Genomic DNA, 22,858 nt, shown 5'->3' on the forward strand with positions numbered 1-22,858 from the left:
GCAAGCCGCATTTTGGAATAATACCTACGCGCTTTCACTTCGCTACGCGTGAACGAAAGTGGTATAGTTCAAGTTGGGGTAAAGTGCAAGTGCCTGAGAAGGCAGGTCAGCCGAGTCTCTTGGCATCAGGAACCCCAGGCGTGCCAGGTCATCTTCGTCACCAGACCTTCGTGTTTGCCATCACCAACAACAACAACCATTCAATAGATCACGGCATCTTTTCCCTCACGGATCTGTGTCCTTTGTTCCTTGCGCCGGTATCCGCATGTATATCTACTGAGATCAGGATCTGATCATCTCTTCTTTTTCCGTTCATTAAGAGTCATCCTTTTGAGCTGCACCCACCGCCACCATGGGTGTTCCCAAATTCTTCAGATGGCTCAGCGAGCGCTACCCTGCGATTTCTCAATTGATCGCAGAGAACCGCATCCCTGAGTTTGATTGTCTTTATTTGGACATGAATGGCATCATTCACAATTGTACTCACAAGGACTCTGATTCGCCCTCCTTTCGGATGACCGAGGACAAGATGTTCATTGCGATTTTCAACTACATAGAGCACCTTTTTGGCAAGATCAAGCCCAAGAAACTGTTCTTCATGGCGATTGACGGGGTAGCACCTAGAGCCAAAATGAACCAGCAACGTGCTCGTCGCTTTCGTACCGCCCTGGATGCCGAGAAAGCCCGAAACAAAGCCCTCCAAGAAGGATTGGAATTGCCCAAGGAGGAGCCTTTCGACAGCAATTGTATAACGCCCGGCACCGACTTCATGGCAAAGCTCACAAAGCAGTTGAAATATTTCATCAGCAAGAAGGTGTCCGAAGATGTCGACTGGCAAGGTGTTGAGGTCGTCCTTTCCGGCCATGAGGTACCTGGCGAAGGTGAACACAAAATCATGGAATACATTCGACAAGCCAAGGCGCAGCCGACCTACGACCCCAATGTCCGTCATTGTCTGTACGGATTAGATGCGGACCTGATTATGTTGGGCCTTCTCAGCCATGACCCTCATTTTTGCTTGTTGAGAGAAGAAGTGACCTTCGGAAGACAAGCCTCGAAGAAATCCAAAGAGCTCGAGCATCAGAATTTCTATCTCATGCACCTGTGCATTGTGAGAGAATACCTAGAACTCGAATTCCAGGAGTTGGAGCAAGAGGGTGCTCTTGACTTTCCATACGATATGGAACGAATCATTGACGACTTCATCTTGATGGCTTTTTTTGTTGGAAACGACTTCCTACCGAATCTTCCGAATTTGCACATCAATGAAGGGGCGCTGGCGCTTATGTTTCAAAAGTACAAACAGATACTTCCGCGACTGGGTGGCTACATCAACGAGCAAGGGGTCATCAACTTGCAGAGACTGGGTGTGCTCCTTGACGAATTGTCTGAAGTTGAATATCGGTTCTTCGAGGCGGAATACGCTGATGCAAAATGGATCAACGCCAAACGAAACGGTTCGGAGGAGGAGGAGCCAGTCAAAGCAGCACGGGGTCCGATTAGACTCTCGCCTGAACAGAAACAGCTATTCAAACATGTCAAGAAGTGGTTCATCTCACCTGGCAATAAGGACATCGCCACTCGGCAGCCACTGAATCTATCCTCTACACTCCCAGCGAGGGATCGCAAATTCATACAGCAGCTCGCGGCGGACTTGAATTTGCAATGGTCGACCAAGGAAGACGAAGAAGGAAACCGATTCATACAACTAGAGATTCCGCAGACACAAGGTGATGACGACTCGGAAGATGAAGAATCACAGCTGGCTATCACGAGGATTCTCAAAAGATACGAAAACGCTAAAGTCGAGGAGGCCACGGACGAACAGGCTCAGCAAGATCTGAAGAAGAAATATGACGAGAAGTTTTACGAATGGAAGAACAAATATTACAAAGAAAAGTTCGACTGGGGCTTGGAAAATGAGGAAGGTATGCGGCAACTGACAGAGAACTATGTTCAGGGTCTTCAGTGGGTGCTTTACTACTATTACCGTGGAGTTGCATCTTGGCCATGGTTCTACCAGTATCACTATTCCCCCATGATCTCGGATGTCAAGAAAGGTCTTGGCGCAGACATGAACTTCCAGCTAGGTCAACCTTTCCGACCATTCCAGCAGCTGATGGGAGTTCTGCCGGATCGAAGCAAGAAGATTGTCCCTGCTGTATACCACGACCTGATGACTTCGAAAGACTCACCTATTATTGACTTTTACCCTCGTGACTTCGAGCTGGACATGAATGGTAAAAAGATGGAATGGGAAGCAGTTGTCAAAATCCCTTTCATCGATGAAAAGCGACTACTAGGTGCCATGGCCTCAAAAGACTCTCTTCTCACAGAAGAAGAACGCCTTCGCAACGATTTCGGAATCAGTCTCAAATTTACCTATTCACCAGAAGTCGACTACACCTATCCATCTTCACTGGTCGACATCTTTCCAGACCTACCTCATTGTCATTGTATCCAAAACGAATTCGAGCTCCCGACAATGGAAGGCTTGGAACCTTATGTCGGTTTAGTTGATGGAGTGAAGCTAGGTGCTGCCGCCTTAGCAGGGTTTCCCAGCCTCAAGACTTTGCCATTCACTGGCTCATTGGGTTTCCACGGTGTCAATGTTTTCCAGCAAGACAGCCGGAATGAGAGCATGGTCATCACTTTGTCAAACACTGAGGAACGCAGCAAGTCAGAATATGCCAAGCTTCTATTGAACCAGCGTGTACACGTTGGTTATCCCTTCCTGCAGGAAGCCAAGATTGTCAAAGTCTCCGACGAACTCTTCGACTACACCATGGTTGAGGAAGCCTCTCGCCAAGTCAAAGCGATCGAGCACACCGGAGAGGAAATTGACCAGTTCCATAAGAAAGCCGAGCGTATCGAGAAGTGGTACAGCAAGAGACTCGGTATGCTGACTGGTGATGTGGAGACGCTTGTCCACGTTGAAATGCTCAAGGGATTGAAGAAACTCGACGATGGATCTACTGTCAAGGAATTTGCGGAACTTCCTGGCATGGAGACGATTCATGCTACCCAACTCGTTGTAGAGAGTGTCATCAGCGAGGATGTGCGTTTCATCGAAAAGGCCGCGGTCCCCATCGAGGAAGAATTTCCCGATGGGACAAATGCGTTCTTCCTCGGTGAATATGCATACGGAAGCCCCGTCAGCGTGGTTGGGCATGAAGGTGGAAAAGCGACATGTCTTATTGCCCTTTTTAGCGGAAGGCAAGTTGAGTTTGGGCGTGACATTGCTCGTCAAGCGGAGAAATTGTCGCCTTACACCCCATCATATCAGATTGCTCGGAGTCTCAATCTGAATGCGCTGGCCTTGGCCAAGATCACATCCTCATTCTCTGTTGCTGTCGACGACCAGCGAGTCAACCTAGGCCTGAACCTCAAATTTGAGGCTAAGAAGCTCAAGGTATTGGGCTATTCACGAAAGGGCCAAACTGGATGGGAATTCAGCCAGAAGGCAGTCGAGTTAATTCAGCAGTACATGATCAAATTCCCGCAGTTCATTGCAGGAATTCACAACAACCCTCAGGGCGACATGTTGCCTGCTACTGCATACTTTCCCGGTGATGAAAAGGAGGCCAAGGCAAAGATCAAAGAGATCCAAGCCTGGTTGAAAGAGATAGAGTCCAAGAGCTTCGAGCGAGTACCTTTGGAAGCCGAACAGCTAGACTCCGAAATCGTCAAGCGCATTGAGCAAGCGGCCGAGGACGCGCTACGCACTGAGGCTCCTCCTCGCAACAAGACGATCGGTGGTGTCCCTCGGCATGGTCTTCTCAAACCTACTGACGCACAATGGCGATTGGGCGGTCAGAAGTATAATCTGGGTGACCGAGTGATCTACGTGGCTGATTCAGGAAAAGTGCCCATCGCTTCCAAAGGTACTGTTGTCGGCCTCACTCGAACTGCAAGAGAGACGTGGCTTGATGTGGTGTTCGATGTGTCCTTCATGAGTGGGACATCTTTGGGAGATCGATGCTCGCCATTCCGTGGTTCCACGGTGCCTACGTGGTCAGTTCTCAATCTCAGCAATCGTCAGATTTTGGCATCGTCGAAAGCCAGTGCAAGCCGGCAAACGACCGCGCCTAGCTCGCCTCTTACAGTCGACGGATATGGACAACCAGGTATCAACGGTCAAGGCCAACTACGCCCGGCTAGGACACCTGCGGCTCTGCGTGGATCATGGCGTGGAGCAGTCTCGGGACCATCACCAAATGGTCATGTTGGGGTGAATGGTACAGCTGGTAGAGGTCACTTGAACGGAACAAGCATGCCCATTCGAAACTTCTCAGGATCTCCTGCCAATGGCAATCGTGGAGCAGCAGCGAATGGAGGCCGAGGGGGTCGAGGTGGTTACGCGGCTCGAGGAGGATACACACCAGTTGATCGAGGTGATGTTCAAGCTGGCGTGATCCAGCACAATCCCTCGTTCCGGCCCAAATCACACAACAATGTTCCGCCACCAGCGAACCTGAATCATCCCAGCACTCCTCGCGGTCGCGGTAGAGGTCGAGGAGGCGCCCCTCGTGGAGCGCGAGGCACGACTTCTCGCGGCTGAGGCTTTTGAAGAGAGGTAATGGATTGCCGTGTGGCCCGAGAGTATGCACAACCTGTGAAGGTCTGGTCTTGGATAGTGCAAAAACGATCTTTTGAGCTGGTTGATGGTCAACGTACGTACGTTGCTAGGTGAAAGTCATGCAGCATGCGGCCTCAGCTTGCTCCACACGAACACGTGTGTGCGATGTCAACAGCTGCCAACAACTGTAGGAGAAAACCAATAAAGAATCAATCCTCAAGTCTGGTGTGCTCTGGTCGAGTGCTCACTTATGCCCCGTGCCAACTTCTACTACGAGCGGCCATGGTCGCCATAGGCTCTACATACCTAGGTAGGTACGCGTTCCCACCGATCTCCAGTTATCAGATCCAGCCATCGTGCACTATACTGCACCGGGTGACCAAAAGGACGTGCAGACTGCCACAGTACTGCGGTACCACTACTCGTACCTCTGTTACATCGGACATGCCGAGATGCGTACCTAGGTACTGTACTACTGTCAAGCTCGTGTGGGCGATCCAGACTTGGCAGTTCGTGCACGTCATCTACCAGCTAAACCCAGTTGACTCTAGCTCTCGAGTCTCCCACATTGTCTCCAGTGTCTCCTTCAAAATATTCGAAGCTCACCACATGTTTGGTCCACGACGTCCACTTACCACTGGCACCTAACTGGTATATCCAATCCACACCGTCCACCTCCATCCACCTCGTCCACTGCTCTGATGAGTCTCAACACCACGCCGACGCTTTCCCGCCTTCATTGCATGAACCCCTCTTGCCAATCTGTCTTTGATTCGACAGACCTGCTGCGTTCCTGTCTCTCTCCACGCACTTGTCCACCATCACGTCAGCGCTGCCTTCAAGCCCGGTGAGCCCACAGAGAACCCCCACGCTACTGCGACTGGCAACGAGAATGCGACACGTTCTGTGCTGAGAACCGTTGTCCACATAGGATACTCTGCGTCTTGCTGTGCTCTTTTCTTATGCTGCGAACCCTGGACTACTCCCAGTGTAAGCTTCGCATATGACATCAAGCTGCTTCCTCAGGACCTAGATGTGTTAACATTATGGCCCTCCCATAGGACGCTGAACGCCAAACCCCGCGGTCAATATACAATCCTTGTGACGCCAGGTCTCGTTTCTCTCCAGACACAGGAGAGCACACCCTCATGCATCATGCCTGTCTGTGAAGCCCGACAATTGACCCGTACGTGAGTTAAATGCCTTGTCAGCAGGGAGACCCTCGATATGATTTCAATTTCTCTCACCTCATATCTCTGCTTGCCTTATCTCACAGGCTAAGGGCGCTTTATCCGTCTTGAAGCTGCCAATCGCCTTACTTTCGGGCAGCGGTCCGATCCACATGAAAGTGATCACAGCTCCTCCGGAGAACAGGGGTTGCATTCTTCCACCTGACCTCTCTACGACTATCATTCTGAGGCTTTCCGCCACGACGCGACACAATCCACTTTCCATCTGTTGAACATCATCGCCATGAAGACATTCAGCCTGACCTTCTATCGCCCTCCGTCAAGTCTGAAATAGCACTTTAATCCCTACCTCAAGACGAGGCTGGGTTGCCTGTCCAAACGATCAATCACGGACATCCAGGACGGGAACGTTTTTGACGTTTCTATAGAGGAGTAGTACGATCAAACCGTCGAGCGTGTGAAGTCGACGCGATTCCTCGGTCTGGAGTATCTTCAGGTACGCCAGCAACCTCGACCTCGTCACATGGGCCTTCTACTCGAAAAACAAGTCATGGCAGATTCCATGAATCTCATCTCGGCGCAGATATCCTTTTTGGTACGTTACAGTATGCCTCGTTGCGCGGCTATGTTGAGCGCTTGGTTTTGGCCATGCCAGGAGCTGCACCATCCTCGAGGTCATTGTGTGATGGGTACTGAATCTTCCTGCCTTCCTAGGAACCTCGTCTTGCATTGGTTCACATACCCATCGAGTTGTACACCTTTTGCTTGCAGCCAATCCTCCAACTTCTCTTTGGCGAAGACCACGACGAGGATGCAGCCAAAATCTCGTGGACTAATCAACACGACTTTCTCAACGTCTCCATCACGCCCGTCGAGTGCTCCATCATTTGTTCGCGGCAGTTAGCGAACCGGTTTGTATGTCCTGTTGCACAGACTCTGAATCGGCTGTATGGCTCCAGCAGCAAAGGGGCCAAGCCAAGGACCGAAGTCCAGATTAGCTCCGAAGACTATATCGCCATTCAAGTTGATGGCCAAGGACTCGATGCAGGTCAACGAGTATTGGAGCTGACTTCCCCTCTGGCTATGGCTGGCATGTCAGTGTTCGTCCTTGCCGTACAGGGCTGAGCTGACCATCGACATAGAAGCATTTTCTTCATCACAACGTATTTCTCAGACTACATACTTGTTCCTTTTCGATCCCACAAGACGGTTACCAAAGCCCTACAACAGCGAGGATTCGTGTTCTCCCAGAGTGCTGACGCGTTTGTTTCTCAGCTGTCGCCATCTTCACCTACCATGCCTCAAGGCATCCGTCCGATCGGCTCGCCGCCATTCCATGAGAATTCTGCGCCCACGACTCCACCAGCAAAAGACCTACCAGAGCTACAGATCCGGACCTTCACGAAACTAACGCGCAATAATATCAGTCCGCTCGTCGACAGCGAGGTTCGCCTCGCCAACTGCGCGGGCAGCCGCGAGCCTGATGCAGCGCGAGATGAGCAGCTTAAGAATGACCTCCTGCAGGTCTTGATAGCCACTTCATATCTGCCTGAGGAGGCAGATCAGTGCAAAGATCTGAATACTTCAACAAGCCTTGAGCTTGGCCTTGCAGAGGCTGACGCCACTGATCTAGACTTTGGTGCCAACTTCCTCTCTTTGACCATTACAGCCAGAGAGCCGATATCGGTGCTGCTAGAACACCGACTCCTGGACCGGCTGGGAGGGTCACTTCTAGGTGCAAAGTCTGAGGAAGATGCACTAATTCCTATCACGCTCGATCTTCGAGATCTGCCTCTCGACGCCACGGGCATTGTTTGTGGTGTGGCCGGACGTTTGGCACAAGGAAGCACCGATGAGTTTGAGCAGCTGAATCTGAGTCCCGTATCTGAGGTGAGGCCGCACCAGCTCGAACCAGTCGAAATCTCTTTTTTGAGCACAGTCAGAGCAGGGACGGTGATCGTCAGGGCTAACCATCTGGCCAAGGCCCTTGATGCACTCAAATACGGCATGGATAGGGTAGCGGACATGAAAGCATGATTGCATAACCGGTCAACTAAAGAAATGGCCATAAAATTGCATGCATAAGGGCATGGTTGGTATTGCATTAAAGGGGGGGTGGGTACGGGAAAATTGTATCAGAACGTCAAAAGTCTACAGCATTTGAAGGGAGGATTGCACGAGTTTGCGCATCAAATATGGCGTTGAAGAAGCGTTTCGAGTTGATAGATAGGTACCACCATGTCTCTATGGTTGTCCCGCCCTGAACATGGCGCCATGAAGGGCACTTTGATGAACCGACATCAGCTCGTCCAATGTCTTCTGTCAACCGACACCGTAGACCTTGACGATCCCTTCCGCGCCTCCGCCAGCCCAGAGACCTTGTCTGCCTTGAGCCTGACTTCCCTCTCTCCATCTAACCACACTGACGACCTTGGCCGACGGATTGACGTCCACATTGCCTACGCTCTTCCCGGAGAGCACATCCCAACCTCGCACCCTCCCGTCGTCTTCACTCCCACTCAGCACCAAGCTTTCGTTGCCGGCGAAGCAACTCTTCAGCCGCAAACTGTCATTCTTGTACCCTTCGACATTCCCCTCCGGTGGGAACCCCCTCAAGCACGTCCCATCCGTGCGATCCATCATCCTGATCCTCCCGTCCAGACAGCCCACCAGCACCGTCCTCGCGTCCCTCGAGACGTCCAGACTCGTCACGGGCCCCGGCATCACATCCACCGTGACCTTGCCCATCCGGATATCGTAGCTCCTCAGCCGCCCATCGACGCTGCCGGACACGATTTCGTGGCCGTTCCCGGGCACGACGACGCTGGAAATCCCGTCTTTCGCCTCGTCAAGCACCATCAACGGCTTCGCGTCCCGACTCTTAACATCCCACAGCCGCACGGTTGTATCGTCGCCGCCACTGACGATCACACCATCCCCATCCCCCGCGAACGCCACGCAGTTGATCCGACTCGTGTGTCCTTGGCTCGTGTTGCTGCCGAACCGTCTCAGCGTGCCGTCTGCGCCGTTCGCCACGTCCCACAGGAACACGCTGCGGTCGCCGCCGACACTCGCGAACGTCTGATTGTCCTGCGCAACCGCGATGTCTAGCACGGGATACCCGTGCGCGGCGTATTTCTGGATGGCGCCTCCGCCAGACCCAGCATTAGCGGCGGAGATGGACTGCTGCTGAGCGCGACCGTGCGAGGAAGAAGGAGGCTCGGTTCGTGAGAGGTGGATTTGCCGGTCCGATGAGCCGGTGAGGACGTATGTGCCGCCCTGGGACGAGAAGGTGATTGCATTGATGGGTCCCGCGTGCGAGGTAAGAGTGTTGACGAGCGTCGACGGCAGTAGTGCTGCTGTGGACGGTTTGCTCATGCTGGGCGAGATGCGGGATCATGCAGCTGCGCGGCGTGCGAGCACAGGGAGAGTACCCATGTTCCTGGGGTCTATTCTGGCATGTCGTTAGAGCGCCGAATCCCTAGCGTCTGCCTTATTGGTTTTTTGCTGCGCGAGAAGAGTCTTGGGCGACGTTTTCGACAAACGCAGTGTTGACGGGTTGACGGCATCGTTTGGAAAAAGATAGATAGCAAAGCCGGAATTTAACCGGGCATCAGACGGCGAGTCTGTCAAGTCGCAAGTCTTTTTTCATTTTGGTTTTAATTCTATATTTGACCGACCGATGCCAACAAGTACAGGAGATCAGTTGCCACAGCTTGTCTACTCTAAGTCAGTCGTTCAAAGGAGAGCCACAGAACTGAGAGGCGTTGACACGGCGCGGGAATGGTTTCAAAGAACTTCTACTACTAGTGGCAAAGAACGAACGACCACCTATCTATCCAAGATGCCTAACACATGTCCGCCGGTGAAGATCTCACTCATGAGTCAACTCCCACTGGATGTGGCCTGTGCTGATGCCCTTGTGGGCATCATTAGTGTTGAGCGAGGTCCTATTCATTGCGTGCATACGTGCGTGCGTATTATCTGTCTCATCTGCAAATCAATCCACGTTCCAGAGGTAGCGCCATGCCCGTTCCACATACACAAGAAGGATCTCACGTTTTTGTCCTTTGTGACGGTACGGTCACGTAGAGAAAATGCAGACCGACCTCTCCCGTTGATGACCTGGGGCCGCTGGCCGAAAAAGAGAGCCCATCATCTCGAGACTGTTGAAGAAAGTCCACAGCTAGACTGAGTGCAAATACCTTTGTAAGAATCTGAAGTGCAGGCTTCAATCTAAACGCGACGGAAGAAAACAGCATTCGCAGTGCTCGTCCCTGAACCTACCGCCTGATATACCTGGGATAGGATATCACCTGAGAAGGCCGCCATGATCCTTTTTTATGAGCCCCTTTCAGCCCTACCTGCCTGCCTGGCCTCGAGCTTCCCTCAGCCCGACTCTGGCCCTGGTCTCCAGGTGTGGGCCATATGATTACCTTTCTTCACCCCACCTCTGACATCCGGCAAATGCTGGCTCCCTGGCCAGCAATTGGACATGTCTTCTCTGCGCTGGGGAGCCACCTTGGGCAAGCTGTTCAGCCATCAGCGACCGCTGTCTGCGAAGGCATGCAGAAAATGTAGACTGAAAGATATGCCAAGTATCGCCGTCGTCATCGAGATGAGACCGCTAGGCATTATTAAGAAAGCCTGGATCTCGGGCGGAAATACCGACTCATCATGCATTGAAGCACACTTCGTCACACTTCCAGCAACATAATGATAAAGGACCGAATCTACTGGGGTCATCACCCAGGGAGGGGTGTTTGACGATCGTACACTGGCACGTCGCTGGAGCCATTCTCTGCGTTGACCCAAAGAACCAGGGATTCAAGGGGAAATCGTCGGCCGGTATCAACAGCAGGACGAGCCGAGCAGATCTCGTGCCTACGTCGAGTGGAGACGCGAACAATTCCATCTGTTCACCCTTGTACTAAGGACGCGGACATGAGGTGAGCTTGTTTCACAGCTCCGAAGTGAGTTGCCTCGTTGCTTGACATTGCAGCAATGTAAGGATCATAGACATGGGAGGAAATGTGATCGTGGTTACTCTCCGATCCAAAATTCCCTGATCGATCGACGTGGGAAGTTACTACTGCATGGCTTCAACACGCGTGTGGGCCGCCAGCTGCGGCGATGTCGGGCACGTAGCGGGCGAACACAATCCCCAATTAAGTCATAGGTCGTTGCCAATAGGGTCAACTGGTTCGTCACAATTCCAAGGGGCACACGATGGCAAGTTTGCATGGTGGAGAGTCCAGGGAGGAGCCCGTGGCTCGGCAGAGGTGCACTCGGGCGACGTCCAAACGCTCGGTTTGGTTTCCCCAATGCCAGGCCTTTAGATGAACACAGTGCACAGTACGCAAGTTCGGTGGATGGTGCCTCGTCGGGTTCCAGCGATCGATGAGAGACTTCGGCGGCTTGACGTCCATAGGGTTCTCACGTTTCAATCCCGCCTAGGCGTCTGGATGTAAGTCGCCTAACCAATCCAATAGCAAGCGGAAACCTTTTCCTGAGGCTCCTCAAGAACCAGATTAGGTTCCGGGCTGGGATACCAGACCCGGGGACGATCATCTTGTGACGATCTCGGTCATAGCCAGTGTCTCAGCCAGGTACCGAGGAATCGTGTCTACCCCATAATGCTCTAGACCTTCCTTAGGAGAATGAGAGGTAGATGCACGGGCAAATGGCATTCGAAAATGCATCAAAGCCTTAGGGGCTGGCGGGGCAAAGCGTGCCGTGTGCGAAGATACTGTAATGCCGATGGTGGGAATCGCCCGATAGTTTGGATTCCGGCTCTGCTGTCCGCTCAAAAGAAGGAGAGCTAGCAGGGAAAGACCGCTCGTAGAAGACCAAGATTGAGTGTCGGGCAGTGCGGCTCGGGCACTTCGCGATCGTGAACTTCCAAATGCGGCCACGCCACCAAGTGATGACGCGCCATCTTTAGGACCAGGCGACATCTGGCGTGTCCAATTTGTCGCATACGAGCAACATAGGATGTAGCGCTGAGCAGTAACTTAGGATGCACTCCAAGAAGCGGGCGCATGGTCCGAAGATCATATGCCCTTTCAGACACGGAGTCCTAGTATGCTCGACCTGCGCATACGACAAAGGACATCCAAGCGAGGCGGCGTAGGATAGCAGGCCTGAACTTTTAGCACGAAATGACAAAGACGTATGTCAGTAACCGCCACACCAACGAGGGACCACCTGCCCGTTTCTAATATCCCTTCTCAGGTGCAAGATGCGCATGAAGGGATATCACATACACGGTCTGCTGAGGGACAGCGACTTCAGCTGAAGCTTCGACGCCGAAGCCCGGTTTCGTGTAACTGTAGTGGATACAACCACGAGGTCGGACAAGCCAAGGTCACCAATCAATGGCTCTGGGGAAATGCCTCTTCGTTCCTGCAGCGTTCGACATGCTGCAACGGTGACATATTTCTGTGGTCCTGTGATTCTGTCTCGCAGCATGCCACTAGGAACTGGTGAACGGCTGGTTAGCCAGTATAGAAGACCTGGGCGGGAGAGAGGCGGGAGAGAGAGATTGACATTAGATCTTCACTGTGGTCAAAGGGCAGGCTCGCCTATCAGAAGGACTGTAAGTGTGATGCATGGGACAGTTGCTGTCGCTCTCTCTCACCACTGCAACCTTGGCCATTGATTGGCAAGGACAAGCCGTATTCTTGAAATCGATGACGCGTATATCTACCTCTTCGAAGAGTCGAGACTTTCTCAAGCCTTTGACCAGGCTGTAACCGAGACAATGGCGCATTATGATTCCGCCGCCTTGCATGGGGACGCGGAGAAGGTAGTCGAGCATGCGGGTAAGCACGGCAAGGCTTCAAGTTAGACCTCAATCCGATGTCAAGCCTGCTTAGCGATAAGATGGTAGAGAAATGTTTGGCCTAGATTGGCGCTGGGTTGTGAAAGGCCGCGAAAGAATCTGTCCGATCCTCTAGGGTTAAGGGCTTTTTTCTTACAGTATGGCTACGCCGGGTGTAGGCCACGAGCGTTTCGACATTTGGAGCTGGTGGCAACAGAACGAGTCCTCGTGGCCGGAGCACGTCTGGACAGCTCTTGCAGCTTGAGAAAGTGAGGCTCACACCTTAGATTGCATACTGCAGCCGGATGAGAGTTTGTCAATGCTAGTTCATGTGCAATCGCGTGTGCCATGGACCGTAGGTCTCGATGCTGTAACACTTGGTAGCACAGACATAGTAGTCAAAATCGTGTGGATGGTTTGAATCACAGTGCCATGGCAGTACCACAAAACAACCTTGGGTTTCGTGAAACACCTTAAGCCAGTCGCACCTTTTCGACGAATTTTACTAGTGTATCTAGGTCTTATTTTGGCGAGAGGGATCCGCAGCGACGATTGACATTGGTGAAACAGCTACCTGCTGCTTTGGTCTGGCAGCTTCAGGCTAGCAGGGGGCCCTTGTGGCGAGTGACCAGGGCAAGTGAGGGACGGGTGCTGATTTTGTTGAGTTGCTGAATACCCACGGGCATGGAGGGAATTATTGATTGAGAAAATGATATCAGAGTCACAACACCACACGAGTAGTAGGTGCCAGTAGCGGAGCTACTTCCTGGCCGAGGCTTCCTGGCCCGTGCCGTCCTGTGCTCCGATATATCCTATTGGAGCAGACTCGGGGGTTCTGAGTTCGAGACACAGACGTCAACGTTCGTGGTGGGTTGCATGGTAGGATGTCAGGATGTCTATCTTCATGGTAAACCCATGAAGACCACATGGAAAGAGCCCAGGGTCCAAGTCCGGCGCTACCCAGACAAGAGTCATGGAACAGCTCCTCGTACTATGGTAGGCTGTTGAAGACTGGAGAGGGAGACGCCCGTGAGATAATGGGCATGCAAGCGCATGCTTCCAGCCGCAAAAAGCCAGGGCCAAACCCCTAGAAAAATCAACAGCGTATGATGGCGTCCTCGGTTTCGGGATTACCTTACCTTGTGCTCAGCAAGGGTGATCTCCTGTGATCTGTCCACCATTATTGGGCTGAATAGGACATTACTCATACTTGACGCTCAATTTCAGGTCAATCACTCCCGCGCATTATCGCCCAATCTGATGTCGCGGCTTGTCTGGAACGAAAATGATCGCCGGAGAGGACGCGGATGAGGCGGCAATTATCCTTGTTCGCTGGACGGGTTTATCAGTCAATTGTAAGAGCACTATGGTGCTGTGTGTGCTGTGTAGCTCCTTGTTACTCGTAGTGGATAGGCAGGTAGCTAGCTGAATTCAGGTTGCTCATGTCCTCGGATACTGCAGACTTTTTGCGCTCACGTCGAATGCTTGCAAATTTGACCTGAACGTTGAGAACCCCCGAGCATGCCAAAACCCACGTTGACCGTTGAATGTCAGGTTCTTTAGCGGCCTCAACGGCCCTCGAAGCTCCGCATCTACTGGGACTAGTGGCTGTCACAATTCGGGTTGGTGAGCCATGCGGCTTTCCTGAAAGGGTCGCAGGTGCAATGATTCGCGGTAGGTGAGCAAGAGGAGGTGCTGCGTGGTGCTGGTATTCTGGCGCGCCGTCGAGATGCTGGCTGCTGATGTTGATTCGCCTGCAATTCTCTGCCGCGATATGTGACACGGGCTTACGTCAAAAACGCTCGCGCCGAGGATGACTGTGAGCACTGCAGCAGGTGGATGGTAGGCTTGTCACACCGCACGTCTCCTGGCTCTCACAGGTGCGGGACACACCCTCAAAAATGGGTCCCCTTACCACCGTTGCCACCACATCATTCCATTCAGGCCGTGGTGGCGGCGGTAGACACTTAGTGGATAACTCGGTACAGCATTGATGGTGCACCTTGCATGTACGAGTAGCGAGAGCGAAAAAATTTCAATAGACGGCGCTGATCGTACACGAGATTCGTTGACAAGATCATGTCGGCGGACTAAGTTATTCGATTCTCCTGAAAGATGTTACAAGGTAGCATGGAGACTATGTCTGGACCTTTGGTAGTGTACCCGCACAGATCAAATCCGACGATCACGGCAAGGTTGAGATGAAGGCGCGGTTTCCATTTCTGCCTACCCTTTGTTGCCAGCAGAAGCGATGGCATCTCCGTACCTACGGACTCATAGCAGTAGTCCGTGAGTACAGTAGTCCGTAGTCGCTTAACAACAGGAAGCGAGAGACGCCAAATCAGATCCATCCGGATTCCTCACAGAAGAAAGCTTACTTACGAGCACCACCACCACATGCCGACCGGCTTTTCTCCCTCCTTGCATCCTGAATAACCATAACCGGTCAAGCGTGGACATTCGCGCCGAACCCTCCTGCCCGAGGGTTGTCTCGAAGGGCCCTCGAGCGCATCTCTTGTGTGAAAAATCGGTTCATAGTGGCAGTTCACGCAAGATTACCCCTTGCCCGTACGGGATACCACCATCATCCACGTATTGTACTAACTCTCGATGAGCCACGGTTCGAGCATGGCCACTCCTTGCTCGCACAAAACTGCCATCGAAATGGGCATCGATGAGCTTCCGACACTGCTCTCCAGCTGATCATCGGTGACCATAAGCGTCAGCTGTACTTGTAACGAAATGATATGGGCGGCGCTACACACTGGTTGCCAGGATTATTCACCCTGGCTCTGTCGATGAATGCTCAGCTGGCTCTGCTCAGCTGGCTGGCGGTGACTATCCCACCTTAGCCATGGTCTAGTCGCTCTTGACCTCTTTTTCGCAACATGGCCAGTGGGTACTGCGGGATGGTGTCGACCCAAAGCTCTTCCGTATTCGCCAACGCTGTGTGCTATGCACCCAGGAGGAAATGGTTTGCGACGCGAGGTGCATCTATGATGGCATGTGGCAGACTCGTCGACGAACGTGGTTTGCCTAGAGGGGACCAGGGAAGCCAGGCGCGCCTGGAGTCTCCGGGAAGTGGAGGCACTGGAGTGACTGTGGCTGGTCACTGTCTCGGCTTCTAGGGGGTTTTGGGCAGCCGGATAATCGTGCTTTTTCTGCATCAGATCGGCAGCGGCAGCAAGGATTCGAGAACGCGGCAAGTCGGTAGCGTGCCGCTAGACTCTGAGCAGCTGATGAGTTGTGAAATTGCAAACAAGGCTACATTTCCTGCCTCTCCTGTTCCGGCAAACTCGACTAGTCATGGACTGTCCTGTATGCTGCACTCTCGATGCCGAGACATGGTGAAGTTACTCGTGTCGAGTCAGGTCGGCCCTGTGGTTTGTGGAGCGCCACCCGTGTGCCCAGAAGTTGCATGTCAGAATAACATCATGCCGTCGGGTAATTATCCCATGCGGCATGGGAGATCTGAGTTGTCAACCGAGCGTACGGAGTAAAGACAGCAGCAACCTGATCAAGCAGTTCCTAAAGTACGAGGCTCAAAGGTCGTGCCAGGGCCAAGAGTCTCCCGTGCATTGGGATTGAAGGAGAATCTGGGGATAAACCTTGATCTTGCGGGAGGCAGTGATCCCTGTCCATATTCTTGGTGGATGATGGTGGTTTGCCATTTCGCGCCGGCCCTGCCCTCTAATCAGCCGGAGAGGATACCGGCCACTTGGCTGAGTACTAACAGCCAACCGGAGTATCACGAATATAGTGTGTGCGGGTTAGTGATGGGGAGTTCGGCAACAGAGCTGCTAAACAGATTATTTTGCGACTCTCCTCGGACTGGCAACAAGCGAAGAAGGTCAGGCTAATGCATGCCCCGTGTCGGTGTGGTTGGTGGAAGTTTTTGTTTCTGTCTTTTGGGCCCGCGACGTCAGTTTCGTGCGCTGCAACTTCTGAGTCCTGACCTCCTTTGCCTCGAATTGGCCAATTCAAGGTCGAGGTTCGGTGGCGTCTGGTTCGTTTCCCACCTGGGAGAGTCGCGTTACAGGAGGGGGGCAAGCCCGGCAAGGAGGTAATTGTAATCGTAAACCCACGGTTTTCTGGCTGTACAGTTCTGGCCATTCGCGTTTCTCTCGTAGCCGAGGGCTCCTTTTGCTTGGGCTGCGTAGCCATTCGGATCATGGTTGAATGTCATCCTTCTGCGTGGGAGCATGATGACTGCAGCCACCTGACGATCACTTAGGACGGGAAAGATGGGCCACGGATTGCCATGTGGTGTAAGTCTATTGTATGTTGACGATTCGTCTCAGCAGTGGCAAAACCACGGACGGTTGATGCCTGTCTCGCTGTCAAGATAGCATCATGCTAGTCTGGCACCTGGCAAGCCGTCAAAGGTCCATCATGGTCCAACACGGCAAGGTCTTTTAGGCTCTAGCCTCGGAGGCACGGAACGTGGGCCGTGGGATTTCAAGGGTGGGATTGGAGGGAGGGAGGCGAAGATACGCTGGTGGAATGGGTATGAGAGGGGTAGATTGGCACGAATCCCCAGCCGTGGCGGGAGAGATAGGGAAAATCCCTAGAGACTCGTAGTGTCAAGATGGAGATTGGTTGTTGCTGGCTGTTGTGTTTCTCCAGCATCTTGCAGGCGCAGACGTCTAGGTGGGCGTAGCTGAAAGGACGGGTTGGGGTTGCAGGGCACACGATGCAAGCTGCCTGCAGCTGCCTGCAGCTGCCGGCTAGATGGGCGCAGGTGCAGGTGCGCAGAGCAGCGGACGAGTCTTGTTCCTGTCATGATCTCGAGGAGAGAAACCCATTGAGGTGGCCGTCGCAGATACAGTACAGTACAGCAACAACCTGGAACCCAGGGCTCACCAGGCCTGTCTGCACCTGCATGCATCATGACCCTGTCCAGCAGCTGAACCATGCCATCATATGCTTCCATCCCAAATGGGGAGCTTACTCACGCCTGGGCGACGCCCTTCCTTCTTTCTGTCTTTCTTTCTTCCTTCGCCAGGACGCATTTGGGATGCTTGGGGCGGTCGAAGATCGTGAAGATCCAAGTCCAAGAATAAAGGATTGTGTGATGTGCACCTCCAATTGCTTGTCCACTATGCTCTTCTGAGGTTGCACTCCGACTTATCCGACCAAACCAAAAGACCAAGAAGACGCTTCGTCGGAATTTGCTTTCCACGAGCCTGGCATCATCTGGAAAATCATGATGGTGTCTCGCTCGACTGAGCTTCATTCAATCTCCTCCTCTCCCTCGTCGCCATCATCATTCATGTTAGTCGGCATCGAACTCCTTCATCGCCTGTCATCGACCAGTACGTGTGACACCGATCGAGACCGCCTCACATGCACTAGCACGCCATGGGTATAGCAACACCCCCCAAGACGGCAAGCAGCATGGCAATACCACAGTAGTTCGTTGCTCCGTTCCTTCGCTCGAGTCGTCTCCTGCCACCATCTCCTCCTCCACTTCTCCACAGCCAGTCCGTCCGTCGTCCATCGTCCATCACACTTCGCTCTGGTGGTGATTCATAATAAAAATACGAGCCAGCGTGTGGCCTCAGTCTCGTCTTCCGCCAACCCTGGGCCAAAAGCGTCGTGGCGTTTTCTTTTGGTCACACCTTGCCTGAACCCTGCCTCTGCCCGGCCGCTCTCCACATTTGTCCCCTCCCCTCGTCGCAACCCTGGCATCGCATCCCTGCAAGCGATCGACCAGGGTCAAAAATGGCATGCGTTATGGTTGTCCGCAATCATGCGACTCCACGAGGCCTGATGCCGCCATCCCCCTTCCAACACAGGTCACCTCTAGACCCATTTCAGATGTCATCACCTGGCTTTCCATGGAACTTGCCCACCCACTGAAAGAGGAGGCTCACACCAAGAACTTCCGTTACTGCATTCTTATTCGGTCGACCATGGGTCGTTTCTGAGACCAAACACTACCACGATTACCTATAGATGACCACCCTGACCTGCCAAACATCGGACCTCTGCTTATACGCACAGTACTGCCACAGTTCAAAGCGCCTTTTGGCCTATCTGTCTCGTCCTTTCCCGGTGCTAGCGCCATTTCACCGTCGCTGAAGAAGTGGCATCTGGCGGACAGGAAAACCGGAGTTTTTTTGGGTCCTCATAACGAACATTGACTCCCTCCCTGGACATACCTTGGACGACAGCTTTCTTTCATATGTGTCGTTTTGCATAACTCGAATGTGAGGGCCAGTACTCGCTGGCCGCCCTCCTAGCCCGACTCCAAACATCGACATCGCGACCTCCACACCTGCTGTACTTTGATACCAGTGAAACCTTTCATCTTCAGACTGGTCTTGCTCCCGCTCAACGTTGTGTGACAGTCTTGTTTTTCGAACTGGTTAATGCAATGCGGCAAGGCCTTTGGCATTCTGGGAGTCAGATATCAACGGCTCGGAGACAGTAATTGAACGTCAGTGTGGTGCAAGGGAGCAAGTGTCGGGCTGCGTCTTCGATTTTTTTCTCTTCTGGGTGGCCTTCTCCAGCTGGCTGATTAGCGAATGCTCCTGGGACTTCGACCCGACCGGAGCAGCTGACCAAGTACCGCTCTTTCTCGAACTCAGTAACGGTCAAACCTTAGAAATCAACAGGAATTGGGCCCTTACTCTTCACGAACATAGTGATTCCATGGCCACAAGTCTCGTGTTGCCTCATGAACTGCGACCGAGACTGTGGCACGACGACCAACGATTGTCCGGACCCTGTCCTACCGCACAACCTTCATCCAGCCCGTCGTCAAACTTGGCGTCAACTACTCCAATGGCGACCGGCAACGCTGAATCACAAAAACCCAGTCTACCATCTTTCGACTCCTTTGTGAACGGTGCTACTCCAGGCAGTTTGAACTTTGCGCAACAAAGCTCTGCGTCAAACCGTGGAGTTCGAAGCCTGGCCGCCCACGCTACGGCATCCCATCACGCTGCTGAGGCCAATTCCTACGTCGTGCCTCCAACTGTGAAGCCGGCACCGTATCCGGGCCCTGCTTCCCAGCCTTACGGACATCGTCCGGATCCAGACCGGACCCTCTACTGGCCTCACCCGAATTCACTGCTTCCAGAAAGCCGTGCAACCTTTCCTAGTGCTCCACCTTCGCTCCCAACACCCGCCTCCACGTACAACAGAAAAGTGGTGGGAGAAGAGGCTGTTCCCAGCAAAGGGACGTGTTATATCTACGATGACGGCGGCGTCTGTCAGAAGACAATCGATGGCGATACGGTCAACCCGAAATGGGGTACAACAAAAGCGGGCAAGCCTAGAAAGCGTCTAGGGCAGGCATGTAACACATGCAGAGAAAAGAAGATCAAATGCGATCCAAGCACCCCTAAATGCGCCCAGTGTCAGAAGTTTGGACGCGAGTGCAAGTTTGACTCAACGTAAGCTGTGATGCCCTGCCCCGTCCCCAGCGCATGCTAATCCCTTCTCAGGCCTCGACCTGGTTCGAGACAGGTAGAAACAGGATCCGGATCCTCGACATATTCACCTTCTCGCTACTCACCTTCCGAATTGCCGCAAGAGCCGACGCTCCAACGAAGAGGGTCCACCGCATCGACGGACTGGGTAGCTCCGGAACCGAACAGCTCAAGAGCTGCGCGTAGGACCTCGATGGCGCTGGAGAGCCTTTTGTCCCCTGCTTCGGAAGATGCGGTGGCTGAGGACGATACTTCAGAGCATCTGCCACCGGCGAAAAGAGCTCGCGTCGCAGCATCCCCGCGCACAGTTTCAGAGGCAGCAGGCCCAGCTACGGGATCTTTGCTGGGCTCGATAATCTCACCAACTATCATGTCCAATTTCTCCTGGCACGCCGACCCCGCTGCAGTTGAAAGTGGCCTGATCTTGTACTATGTGGGCAAGTACTTTTCTTATGTGGACGGCGCCACGTACTGTACGTTGCCTAGAAAGATCTTCACCCGCTGGGTCCAGGAGTGTGAGAACAAGTCTGTGGCCGATGCAATGTTGCTGTACGCTATGGTGGCTATGGGGACGGTTTTTTCGCGACGACCTGACTCCGATACACATCGTGTTCTTTTCACCCAGCTCGCTGAGGAGGCTGCCATAAAGACCGCCGATCGCTTTAGTTTGCAGTTACTGCAGACCCGGCGAATTCTGGCACTGCTTGCATTCTCGCAGGGTCAGTACGACCGTGCGTGGGATCTGTATGGCTCGGCTGTCCGGACTGCTTTTGGCCTGAAATACAACACCGAAGCTGGCGTCCGTGCCAGTCGTGGCAAGGGACCATTGGCCTTCGGACTCGACTATGACACGTTAGTCGAATGCAAGAGACGAACATTCTGGTCTGTTTACATCATGGATTGTTTCAATGGATGCTGTTCGACCACAGTTGCTGCAGTACCTCGATCTCATTGCCACATCCGTCTTCCATGTGGGCAATCTGCCTACGAAAGCGGCAGAATTCCCTTGACATCTTTTGAACTGGATGTGTCAGACGGTACAGGCGACGTTTCTCAGGTGGGACTGCTTGGCTATCTAGTGGAAATTGCCACCATCCTCCACGACACGGTGGACCAGACTAATCGCCTCAGCCCTGACAGCACCGAGAGATACAATGGGGAAGTCGACAAGCTCTACCACGCAAGCATGAGCCGACTGTATAGATGGGATAGCCAGCTCCGGAGACACCTGCACAAGCCTAGGAAGGGCGACGAAAAGTCGGAACCGGTTAGTGGCTTGCATATTCTGTACCACTATACTGCAATACTTCTTCATCGCTACGTCCACCACGCCGGGCTTGACCAGAAGGCGATCAACCTTCGTATCACCGGCGCCTTTCATCATGCTCAGCTGATGCTGGAAGCGGTGCAACGACTGAGTAACGGCGAAGAACAGGACGATCCCCTCTTTCGGTTCGCCAGTACAAGCCCTTTTGGTGGGTTTGCTATTACAACGGCTCTAGATGTCATCACTGCTTCCGGGACGTTGTCTGATCTGATGGACAACAAAAGTCAGATGATGTCGCTCATTTCGAGCGGGCTAGAAGCTGTGGAGAGTCTGGTGGACTTCTGGCACAGCGCAGCCCGACAGCGTGAAATGATCAAGCGACGATTATGTATCCTCTTGAACGCAACGAAGAGGGCATCAGATTTCAACGGGGCCTTCTACTTTGGAGAACCGATGGAAAGTGCATTTAGGCTGGAGCAAGACATTATTTACGGAATTGGGCGGCTGCGATATTTCCAGGCGTTAGGATGGGCCGAGAAGATTCACCATGAGGGCGAGTTTCATCGACTCGATCCGGAGGTGACTGCAAACAATGTGCATGTGTTGAAAGAGGCCGGGACGGATAACGAAGCATGACTTTTGAGATGATACAGACCCATGGGAGGACGTTAGTGCTGGGCATCAAACAGCCCCTCGGTACATATTATACCCCCAGTGTTTAGTGGTCCACAGCACCAAGATTTGCTTTTGAGAATACCAAGTGATATTGAAAATGACTATTCTGTAAGTCACTCAAAAAGTACAATCAGACTATTCAGTAAAGGCGAGGTACATGAGTGGTTGGATAGTATGGCCACGATGGCATGGAAATACAGCCTGATTGTATTTCAGGCCCCCCGTGAGGCCTAGTGGCCCGTGCTTAGGCATGTTGCGGGGTTGAATCTTGGTGGGCTTCCGGGCGTGGATGATCACCCGGAACTCTATCCAGATTGCCCCAGTGCGTCTCCCAGTGGCGCCTAGTCCCAACACTCGCAGGAAGTCAAAGTCATGGGTCCGTCACGTGCCGTAGCGGGCTTTCTGTTGCTGTTCGCAAAGCCAAGCAGACCACGTGATCAGTGTCTGGGCTGCGCTGGCTTCTTGAGGCGTACTAGTAGCAATCAAAGCATTCCTCCTCTTGGTTTTCTCTTCTCAGATGATTGCTTTCTTGCCATGTTGATCGGGCTTTGGACCCGTCCACAATCACACCGCCGTACCAATTGATCGACGCGCGTCCGACTCCCAGTACATTTGATGCCTCTGAGCTGGACCTCCCCTCCCTCGAGATACGGGAAGTGATGTGCAAGATAAAGACAAAAACAAATCGAGGTGCATCTACGAGTACGAGTACAAGAGCAGTGCAAATTCTCTCTCTCTCTCTCTCTCTCTCTCTCTCTCTCTCTCTCTCTCTCTCCCTCTCCCGGGGAGTCGATCATAAGCCCGAATGGTCTTTGCGGTAGGAACATCCGCGGCGTGGCCATACTCGTAATGGCATCGGGGGATAATGATGGATGGTAGGTGGAG

General features: G+C 52.9%; 5 protein-coding genes across 6 annotated transcripts; 3 read left to right on the top strand and 2 right to left on the bottom strand.

Annotated features, from left to right (window-relative positions):
* Positions 1-188: 188 nt before the first annotated feature.
* Positions 189-4,800, top strand: PV05_06289 (uncharacterized protein). Its single transcript, XM_013459008.1, has one exon. It carries the CDS (start codon positions 353-355, stop codon positions 4,559-4,561), a length of 4,209 nt encoding a protein of 1,402 aa, XP_013314462.1. The 5' UTR covers positions 189-352; the 3' UTR covers positions 4,562-4,800.
* Positions 4,801-5,955: 1,155 nt separating this feature from the next.
* Positions 5,956-7,861, top strand: PV05_06290. 2 transcript variants are annotated; one of them, XM_013459009.1, is made up of 4 exons: positions 5,956-6,364; positions 6,484-6,863; positions 6,912-7,659; positions 7,718-7,861. In XM_013459009.1, exons 1-4 carry the CDS (start codon positions 6,293-6,295, stop codon positions 7,724-7,726), a joined length of 1,209 nt encoding a protein of 402 aa, XP_013314463.1. In that variant the 5' UTR covers positions 5,956-6,292; the 3' UTR covers positions 7,727-7,861. The 2 variants fall into 2 exon arrangements, with proteins under 2 accessions (XP_013314463.1, XP_013314464.1); XM_013459010.1 differs by having other exon boundaries at positions 6,912-7,861.
* Positions 7,862-7,963: 102 nt separating this feature from the next.
* PV05_06291 (uncharacterized protein) lies at positions 7,964-9,333 on the bottom strand. Its single transcript, XM_013459011.1, has one exon. It carries the CDS (start codon positions 9,145-9,147, stop codon positions 8,092-8,094), a length of 1,056 nt encoding a protein of 351 aa, XP_013314465.1. The 5' UTR covers positions 9,148-9,333; the 3' UTR covers positions 7,964-8,091.
* A 2,003-nt stretch (positions 9,334-11,336) lies between these two features.
* PV05_06292 (uncharacterized protein) lies at positions 11,337-11,726 on the bottom strand (the record flags this gene model as incomplete). Its single annotated transcript, XM_013459012.1, has 1 exon — positions 11,337-11,726. One exon carries the CDS (start codon positions 11,724-11,726, stop codon positions 11,337-11,339), a length of 390 nt encoding a protein of 129 aa, XP_013314466.1.
* Positions 11,727-18,374: 6,648 nt separating this feature from the next.
* On the top strand, positions 18,375-22,075 carry PV05_06293 (uncharacterized protein). Its single transcript, XM_013459013.1, has 2 exons — positions 18,375-19,995; positions 20,047-22,075. Exons 1-2 carry the CDS (start codon positions 19,250-19,252, stop codon positions 21,932-21,934), a joined length of 2,634 nt encoding a protein of 877 aa, XP_013314467.1. The 5' UTR covers positions 18,375-19,249; the 3' UTR covers positions 21,935-22,075.
* Positions 22,076-22,858: the final 783 nt, after the last annotated feature.

The sequence above is a fragment of the Exophiala xenobiotica genome, assembly GCF_000835505.1.
Source record: "Exophiala xenobiotica strain CBS 118157 unplaced genomic scaffold supercont1.4, whole genome shotgun sequence".
In the NCBI taxonomy this organism is placed as follows: Eukaryota; Fungi; Ascomycota; class Eurotiomycetes; order Chaetothyriales; family Herpotrichiellaceae; genus Exophiala; species Exophiala xenobiotica.

Bases quoted from the DNA above. Each gene is read 5' to 3' on its own strand.
- PV05_06289 (XM_013459008.1), top strand. From the start codon at position 353: ATGGGTGTTCCCAAATTCTTCAGATGGCTCAGCGAGCGCTACCCTGCG.
- PV05_06290 (XM_013459010.1), top strand. From the start codon at position 6,293: ATGGGCCTTCTACTCGAAAAACAAGTCATGGCAGATTCCATGAATCTC. The intron at 6,365-6,483 runs GTACGTTACAGT...CTGCCTTCCTAG, and splicing joins CGGCGCAGATATCCTTTTTG to GAACCTCGTCTTGCATTGGT. The intron at 6,864-6,911 runs GTCAGTGTTCGT...CCATCGACATAG, and splicing joins CCTCTGGCTATGGCTGGCAT to AAGCATTTTCTTCATCACAA.
- PV05_06291 (XM_013459011.1), bottom strand. From the start codon at position 9,147: ATGAGCAAACCGTCCACAGCAGCACTACTGCCGTCGACGCTCGTCAAC.
- PV05_06293 (XM_013459013.1), top strand. From the start codon at position 19,250: ATGGCCACAAGTCTCGTGTTGCCTCATGAACTGCGACCGAGACTGTGG. The intron at 19,996-20,046 runs GTAAGCTGTGAT...ATCCCTTCTCAG, and splicing joins GAGTGCAAGTTTGACTCAAC to GCCTCGACCTGGTTCGAGAC.